Genomic DNA, 9,374 nt, shown 5'->3' with positions numbered 1-9,374 from the left:
CGAACAACACCCGCCCTTTTGTACAGACACAGGGTACAGGATTTGGTACAGGTGAAGAGACATGTTTTTAATGTGTAGGCATTCATTTATATATAAACGAAAAACAAACGGCAGCATTATAAATAACAACGAAGAGAAATGAAGAAAAGAAAAAACACCACAGGGATGCGTTATTTATGGAGATGCAGAATACACACAATAAGAAGACAGAAAAAAAAATTCACATACTTAATATTTTGTTCATGAATATTTGGGGAAAACTTCCAAATATTAAAACTTTCGATAGCTTTAAAGTCTCTTATGCTCACCAAGGCTGAATTTGTCTAAAAAAAAAAAATAATACAATAAAACAGAGACAGTTTGAATACAACGAATTTTCAGAAGCCATTGCTCCAGTCATGATCCTTCAGAAATCATTCTAATAGGCTAATTTGGTGCTCCAGAACTGTTTCTTATAATTATTAAAGTTGAAAACAGATATATATTTTATTAATAGAAATATTTACAAATAAATGCATTTATTTGAAACAGTTTTTGTAAATGTTGTGGGATGATATATATATATATATAAGTTACTTTACCATCAGTTTTGATTAATTAAATATGTCCTTGCTAAATATATATATATATATATATATATATATATATATATATATATATATATATATATATATATATATATATATATATATATATATATATATATATATACATTATTGACCCCAAACAGTGGTGTATGTCTATGGAATTTAGCTACAAGTGTTATGAGAATATTTAAAATATATTTAAATACAAGAATCTGGCACATGAGTATCTTTTGTGGAGGGAGATTTGTTTATAGTTTTGCATATATATAAATTAGGATAGATTACAGTCTGAATAAATGATTGACAGTATTAATAATATACAATGTATTAATAATATACATTGTGTGGAATAGCTAAACGGAATAAAACTGTTAGCCTGTTTTCATGGCTGGACTCCGGGCTGTTTTTTATATGCAATCAAATATGTTCAATGAATGTGTGTTATACACTGAATACATTAACCTTTCCGAACCGGTTCTGTGTAATGTATGTGCCTGAAGAGCAACCACATGATGTGTGCTTTGATGTCTCTCTCTCCTCTCTCTCTTAAGCCCCTTTCACACTGCCATTCCGGCAAATACAGCGGTAAAGTGTTCCTGTAATTGTTCCCTGGTCGCTAGATTTGGCACTTTCACACAGCCAGTGATGACCCGGTATATGTGCGTGCTTTCACACACAACCCCTGAAGATCCCGTAACGACACGTGACATCGGCGCGTGACGTGTAATGTACGAGTCGACAAAGCTTGGCACGTTATACTTTCACTGAAGCAAGCAAATGATCTCAACGTCAGCGCGGAAAGTGAGGAAATAACTGATCTCTGCTTTATTACAGTTTGCACATATGTTTTCGTCTCGAATGTTGATCTTCCTTCAAAACAGCCGGTAAAAGAGTCGCGCGATAACGCGCGTCATCACTTCGATACCGAATTAGATCTGGCTTTTGTTCACACAGCGCTCGTTCCGGATCGATTACCGCAATGTTACTATGTCCCCGACCCGGGTTCGATTCGGTAATCAATTCCGGGACGTGGTTGCTTTCACACAGAAGGCGACCAGGCAATGTTACGGGAATATTGCGGGTCCGACGTGCAGTGTGAAAGGGGCTTTACACACACACACACACGCAAGCACGCACGCTTGCCTCCTCCCCCTGCGCGTGCGTGCGTCTGCGGTACAACATCAACAGAATGAGCCCTTCGCGTTTACTGTCAGAAATTAAACAAACCCTTTACGCTTCCAAGTAATTCACTGTATTTAGGTATCGAGTGCGTTTCAAACTAATTCTCACAGTCGCCTTATCCGGACTAAACTCCGCTGTTGAAGGTGGTAAGACATTTTTTGCTATTTCTTGAAATTTGGTTATGTGCTAGGCCGCAGTCTTATATTCGAACATGCATTTATTGCTATAGGCGTTAAGATTCAACCAGACCCAATACATTTTTCTTGCATTTTAAATTAATTTGGTTTCAAAATAAAAAAACGACATCTTTCAACCTATATGTTTTTAACAGCAACGCTTCCGCAAAAGTTGTCTAAGTTATCAATAAAGGCAGGGCTGCAAAACAACAGAGCGAACAGGAAAGCTTATTCCTCGTTTTAAGCAGGATAACATTTCTTTAAAAACTAACCATAACACATACATTATTTTGGCTTGCTATAGTGAGACCCGTTTGTGGCACGTGAATTGGCAAGCCAGTAGTGCTGCATGCATTTCGAGTCTTCTTTGTCAAATGTCCTGTGCATGAGACCAGAGGTGGTGCATGGGGATAAATCTAACAGTGCAATGAGCCCTAACATGACAAAACATAATCTAGACAGATTCAGTGCAAAATGGTTTGATTCAGTAAGTTTAAAAATAAATTGTAGGCATCATCATGTTAATACAAACTTCATGCATGGTAAAAAGTATCTGAGCCTTCATAGGATGTGACAGACAAGTAAGTTCTTCTCACTGGTTTAACAATTGCTGCCATAAAAGGCTTTCCAATGCCTCTTAAAAGAAAGTTACCAATTGTAGGCCCAAGGCACAAGTGGAAGTAGCCTAAAGTTACAATATGAGCCATTTGAGGAAGAGTTTACAAACATACAGTGTCAATTCATTCAGTGCAAGACCAGTGGTTTGGTAACTTACATTAATATCCTTTTAGAGCTGGCAAGGATTTAAAAACTAATTTTCTTTAAACCCAACACCAAAAGAATCTGCAACATTTTCTCCTCTCTGGCTATAATTTGTCCTGCAGACCTGGTAAAGCTACATTTTGTGTCACCATATTGCCAAATGACAATAAACTAAACTTGATTTTACTTTTAATAACATAGTATGGTGTCTTGACAGGGTCTTAAAATAATATTGTGTTATATGAATTTATTCAGTACCCAGTGTTCTGGACAGGATTACTAAGAAACTTATTATCATATAATTTTTTTAGAAATATGCTTAATACATCACATCCAAGGTCAAATTAGTTGGTTGTCAACATATTCCATCCACTAAGACAATTTGCACACTGTGCACAGGTGGCATTCATGCTGCAGAAATAGCAAGATAAGTATGGTACCAGCTATTGCAAACATTCTGAGCTTCTGAACAACCTGTGATGATGATTAACAGTAAACAGAGATGTATAATAATGTATCTGTAATAAGCATTAAATTACTTGTAAAGAGGAATTGACAAACAAAAAAAACATATTTAGAAAATGAACTTGCCAATGAATTTTTGTGTATTAAAACAAGGGAGCAAATAAAGTGAAAACAAAAGCGGCCCAAAGTTGATTCCAGAGGCACACCGCAAGTTAATGGTACAGAAGAAGAAAAATTCCCAACCTCCACCAAAAATGTTCTATCACAAATAGAGGATTTAAACCATTGCAATGCAGTACCTTGAAATCCTACACAGTTGCTCATCCTTTCAAGTAAAATGGCAAGATCAGTTGTGTCAAAAGCAGCACTGAGGTCCAAGAATACTAGAATTGCAGAGTCCCCAGCTAACAAAAGATCATTCAGGACCTTTAGCAAAGATGAATCTGTACTATGATGTTGTCTAAAACCCCACTGAAACTTGTCTAACAAATTATTCTCACTTACAAACTGTAAATTACAGTAAATTGGTGGAAGACAGCCTTTTCCATCACTCTTGATAAAATGATCATTTTGAGATTGGCCGATAATGATCTAAAACAAAAAGGATTTGAATAGACCTGAACTGATCCACAGAGTGTTGTTGTGTGTTTGGAACTACTTGTTTGTTTTCCTGCAGGTATCTATAGCGTAACCAACTATAAGTGCGAAAAAATTGAGAGGAGGGGCAAGAGTAGATCTGGAATGGCCGGAGGAAGAAGAGGAGCGAATAGAACGACATATTGTCGTTCTCCGCTGAGCAGTGAGTCTGGTTCCATTGGCAACGGTAACCACTCCACAAGCTCACCTGTGACAGGTGTGAGGTCACGAACCAGGTGGGGGCACATTTAAGCATAATGTTACACACAAACTAATGTTCTGTTCCTATGAAAACATCCTCTTCCAATAACATGCTGTTTTCAAATCTGTGCGGTCATCAGGAATGGATCAGGGACGGGAATGTCCAGCCCTCCGTTGGCCACTCAGACGGTGGTGCCACTGAAGCACTGTAAGATTCCGGAGCTCTCTGTGGACCAGAACATCCTGTTTGAGCTGCACCTGTTTGTATGCCATCTTACAGCTCTGTTTGTACATTACGTCAACATCTACAAAACCGTGTGGTGGTACCCCCCCTCGCACCCACCTTCACACACCTCTCTAGTAAGTCACGTCATTAATCTTAAATTTAACAACACAGAAGCATCCAATCTTTATTTTTTATTTTTTTATAATTTTTCTTTGTCTCTGCAGAACTTCCACCTCATTGATTATAATATGTTGGTGTTCACCATCATAGTGCTGGCTCGCAGGCTAATTGCTGCCATTGTAAAAGAGGTAACGTGCCTTATATCCTGGATCTTTATTTCATTTTAATAGCTTTAAAAATGTTGTGCATCAATCATTTCCCATTCTTTCTTTGCTTCAAAGGCATCACAAAGTGGGAAGTTGTCCTTCCCTCACTCTGTCTTCCTGGTGACAGCTCGTTTTGCTGTCCTGACCCTTGCAGGATGGAGTCTGTGTCGTTCACTTATTTATCTCTTCAAGACGTATTCCGTACTCAGCCTGCTCTTCCTCTGCTATCCGTGAGTAATAATCTACAACTTTGCTGCTATTGAATCTAATGTTTTCAAGTGCTGTCATGTTTACCATTGCTTTGTGAGATTTCGTGGGTGAAATCCAGTCATTTAAATGAGATCCATGTGATCTAGAATTTTTTTTGAAGGTTTTCAACACAGATTTTGCATCAGTCACACAAGTTTGCTATGTTGGCCAACAGAAAGCTGGTTGGTTTGAAAGTAACATCTGTGTGTGAGCTGTGAATAATGGACCTTTTTGCCCATAAAATTTTGCTAATGTGACTCCACCTTTACTGCTTTCATAATGCATATATGATGGGTCATGATGGTTGACTAGTTACTTATAATATGGAATTATTGTGCTTTGTGATATATATTGTTATTTTTTTAGCTCAGGAGCTTTACAATACTTTACAACACAATACATAGATAGATAGATAGATAGATAGATAATTTATATGAATTAGAATGTTTCAACATGCTCATCTATCTTTCTCTCTCAGGTTTGGAATGTACATCCCTTTCTTCCGACTCAGCTGTGACTTCCGGAGGGCTGGATCCATGTCCCCATTAGGCAGCATGAGTTCCAAAGAGGTGAACAGTGCTGCTTTGGGCCGTGGGGGATGGGACTATCTGTCCGTCCTGAAGGAAACATGGAAACAGCACACGAGTCAGCTGTACAGTGCTCAACCCATGCCCACCCACGCCTGCTGTCTCTCTCCTGACCTTATCCGCAAAGAAGTGGAGTACCTGAAGATGGACTTCAACTGGAGGATGAAGGAGGTGTTGGTTAGCTCCATGCTCAGCGCCTACTACGTTGCATTCGTACCTGTTTGGTTCGTCAAGGTGAGTGCATTGACAGGTGGTCTTTTGTGCATAAACACACATATAGTGTACGGACTGCAGGGGGATATTCCAGAAAGCAAGGTTAAATGACCTTACACATACCCTGAACTCTCAGCTGATTAACCCAAAGCTTTCTGACTCAAGGTTTGCTGGTTCCAAAAAAGCATCCGGGATTAAGTTAATTCAGCTCAGAGTATGTTCACAAGGTATGGTCGTATCAATCCTTAAGTATTGATATATTGATACTGATGTCAGTATTGAAAGGATTGATACTAATATGTATATGAAAAATATTGACACTAAGGTGTTTTATTTACCAGTGAATTTGTTTATTTAACAAAAAAAATGAATGCAATATGCATTGAATTGGATGAATAACCTGTGTTTGTGAATAATTGTGTAGGATAGAACTATTTTCCTGCTAATCAAAACGCAAATGTTGCAAGACAGTAGGGTTGCGCGATAAATATCGTCCGATAATTAATGTGCATCACGTCAGTAAAGCCGGTTCCTTTAATCAGCGGTAAATTCCATCAGGTGCTTGATTTCACATAGAGCAGCTGTTACTACACAGAGCCGCTGTTAACTGACTAGCTGCGCAAATCCACGTTCATTATCAGCGTTTATTTGCGCAGTTAGTCAGTTAACAATGGCTCTGTGTAGTAACAGCTGTTCTATGTGAAATCACACACCTGATGGAATTTACAGCTGATTAGAAAACCGGCTTTACTGACGAGATGCGCATTAATTATCGGACGATATTTATCGCGCACCCCTACAAGACAGAACCAATCAGACACAGTGTTCACTCACTTCTGACAGTGCATTCAAACAAGCCTGCGTTCCCAAAAAGTATCATATGAAAGCATTATGCTTTTGGGAATGGCTGCCCAGAATAACATAAATCAGAAAAAAAACTTATTTATTTCAGAATAATCCAACTGAAATTGTAGACTACATAGTTTGTGCAATTACATTTATTTAAATTGAATCTTAAAAGGTCATACTGAGCATTTTCTATTCTGTAATGTTAATATAAATCATACATTTTCAGAATAAAAAAGGTTGCATTTTATGTGTGCAACAGCAGTCCCTTACGAGTACCCTGAGAACTACATCTGTTTTTGGATCCGAAAGCTGAGTTTATCTGCTTTACTTGCCATTAAACATACCCGGCTATGTCACATAACCAGCCTTCTGGAATACCTCCCAGGTTTGGTTGATGACGAAATGGTGATTCATGTGTAATGAATCTGTAAATTCAGATCAGATTGGCTGTAGGTAAAAATCATTCTTGGCGTTTAAACCAACACATGCAAATTATTTTTCCAGATATAATTTTTATGGCTTTCTATCTGCCCTCAATGCAAAACTTTGGTTTAGCATCATGGGTTTTGTTGAAATTCCTCTGGATGTAGTTTGTGTAATAGTTTATTGTATTAAAAAAAAATTATTGTATCTTTTGAAAACATATTATTCCATGCAAACTGCTACAAAACAGTGAATCATCAGTTATATGGCAGTTATATTTTCTTAGAACGTTTATTGCTTTTTTTTTTTTTTTTACATTTTAACATTTAAATTCTGCCTGTCATGGCAATGAACAAATTAATTTTCAGCATCATTACTCCAGACTTCAGTGTCATATGATCCTTCAGAAATCATTCTGAAAACATGCTGATGTGGTGCTCAATAAACATTTCTCATTATTATCAATGTTATATGTTGTAATATCAATCAGTATTAACAGTTGTGCTGTTTCATATTTTATGGAAAGCATAATGCATTTTTTTCAGGTCTTTTTTGTGAATAGAAAGTTCAGAATAATAGTATTTATTTTAAATGGAGATCCTTTGTAATGTTATAAATCGCTTTGCTGTCACTTTTTATCAAATGAGTCATTGTCTAATAAAATAATTTATCAAACAAATATTTTTTAAAGATTTGTGTGCTACTGTTATACATGGCACAGCACATTTTAGACTGAAAGATTTTGTCTTAGACCTAAAGAATTGCTTTACATTCATGCATATTACTCTTTCTTAATTTTTTTTATGTATATAGAGCACACAATATGTAGATAAGCGGTGGTCGTGTGAGCTGTTCATCCTGGTATCCGTCAGTACTTCAATCATTCTGATGCGGCACCTGTTACCTCCGCGATACTGTGACCTGCTCCACAAAGCTGCTGCACATCTGGGCTGCTGGCAGAAGGTGGACCCTTCCCTCTGCTCAAACGTCCTCCAACACATGTACGTCTGACCTGGGGACATAGAAATAGCTTAAATATAGGTTGTGTTAGGGTTTTAGTATGTGTCTGTGCTGGGTTTTGGTTAATATTCTTTTAAGTGCTAAAATGCAAGTATAGCAGGTACTGTATGATTCCAAATGCATTTCTAAAAGAGCCTAATTTCAAATCTTGTTCACAGTCACTAGAACAGATTTTTTTTATTTAACCTGTTTTTGCTAAATAATATTACCTCATTTAATTTTTTATTTATTTTTACATATAATATTCTTCTTAAACTGTCAAAATGCTTTGTTTTTAGTTTTTTTTTTTTTATGTAGAAATTTTTTTTTGTTTTTTGTAAGTTGTAATATCTTTCTTTTTTCTGTTTCCTTCAGATGGACAGAAGAGTATATGTGGCCACAAGGAGTTTTGGTCAAACACAGTAAAAATGTTTATAAGGCCATGGGCCATTATAACGTAGCAGTTCCCTCAGATGTCTCCCATTATCGTTTTTATGTAAGTATAAGCTGTAGGCGAAGTCTAAAACACAGAGTGCTTTGTTTTTAAGAACATGATTGAATGGAAATGTTTTCAGAAATATTATTACAAAGAATTAATAATGTATTCGCGGGAATTGCCTTAACCACTGATACCCTCCTTTTTTTCCCCTTTCTTTTAACAGTTTTTCTTCAACAAACCTCTTCGAATATTGAACATTCTTATAATCCTGGAAGGTGCAATGATATTCTACCAGCTATATTCACTGATGTGTTCAGAGAAGTGGCATCAGACAATATCATTAGCTCTAATTTTATTCAGTAATTATTATGCCTTTTTCAAACTGCTCAGAGACAGAATAGTTCTGGGAAAAGCGTATTCGTATTCAGCCAGTGCCTCCAATCATAAAGTCAGTTAAACAAAGATAAATTATTGTCAGTCATCACAGATGAGCAGAAAATATGCATGAGGGCTGTTTATTTTTTCTACAAGTGCATTTCGGTCTGTTCTGACTTGCCATGAAATAAAAAGGAAACATATTTTTGTACTATATCTGGATATCTGAAGTTTTCTTTAAAGGACATTCATGAATTCAAAACAAAATGATTTTTTTTCTTTATAGTTCAATGTAATGTTTCTTTATTTTGAATCAAATACCATTTAAAAACAAATAACTAATTTATAAAAGAGAATATATACATTATATAGATCAGTGGTAAGTACAAGTTTTGTCATCATAATATTTCTTAGGTTTATCATTAGGTAGCATGAGCAACCAAGATTTCGGTCAACGGTTGACTATAATGAACACAGATATTTACATTGGCATTTCTTTTTGTGGTATATAATGGCTTATTAAAAGCCGCTGTATAAATAGCCATCTTTGTGGATGAGTTTTTAATAACTAGTTTAAGGTTATTTAAATTGGTGCTCAGCTCGTGATTACGTTCTTATGGCCAAGGTCCAGCTCATTAATATTAATACTGTTATTTTGACGTTGCTCAGGAGCATACCC

At 36.4% G+C, this 9,374-nt stretch overlaps 1 protein-coding gene across 2 annotated transcripts; it reads left to right on the top strand.

Annotated features, from left to right (window-relative positions):
• Window positions 1-1,717: 1,717 nt before the first annotated feature.
• tmem39b (transmembrane protein 39B) lies at window positions 1,718-8,909 on the top strand. 2 transcript variants are annotated; one of them, XM_052612803.1, is made up of 9 exons: window positions 1,718-1,912; window positions 3,849-4,044; window positions 4,150-4,369; window positions 4,460-4,543; window positions 4,637-4,791; window positions 5,289-5,631; window positions 7,696-7,883; window positions 8,257-8,377; window positions 8,544-8,909. In XM_052612803.1, exons 2-9 carry the CDS (start codon window positions 3,914-3,916, stop codon window positions 8,775-8,777), a joined length of 1,476 nt encoding a protein of 491 aa, XP_052468763.1. In that variant the 5' UTR covers window positions 1,718-1,912; window positions 3,849-3,913; the 3' UTR covers window positions 8,778-8,909. The 2 variants fall into 2 exon arrangements, with proteins under 2 accessions (XP_052468763.1, XP_052468764.1); XM_052612804.1 differs by having other exon boundaries at window positions 1,718-1,915.
• Window positions 8,910-9,374: the final 465 nt, after the last annotated feature.

Source organism: Carassius gibelio, chromosome A13 (assembly GCF_023724105.1).
Source record: "Carassius gibelio isolate Cgi1373 ecotype wild population from Czech Republic chromosome A13, carGib1.2-hapl.c, whole genome shotgun sequence".
Classification (NCBI taxonomy): Eukaryota; Metazoa; Chordata; class Actinopteri; order Cypriniformes; family Cyprinidae; genus Carassius; species Carassius gibelio.
This window is presented reverse-complemented; position numbering and strand designations above follow the sequence as displayed.

Bases quoted from the DNA above. Each gene is read 5' to 3' on its own strand.
- tmem39b (XM_052612803.1), top strand. From the start codon at position 3,914: ATGGCCGGAGGAAGAAGAGGAGCGAATAGAACGACATATTGTCGTTCT. The intron at 4,544-4,636 runs GTAACGTGCCTT...TTTGCTTCAAAG, and splicing joins TTGCTGCCATTGTAAAAGAG to GCATCACAAAGTGGGAAGTT. The intron at 4,792-5,288 runs GTGAGTAATAAT...TTTCTCTCTCAG, and splicing joins CTGCTCTTCCTCTGCTATCC to GTTTGGAATGTACATCCCTT.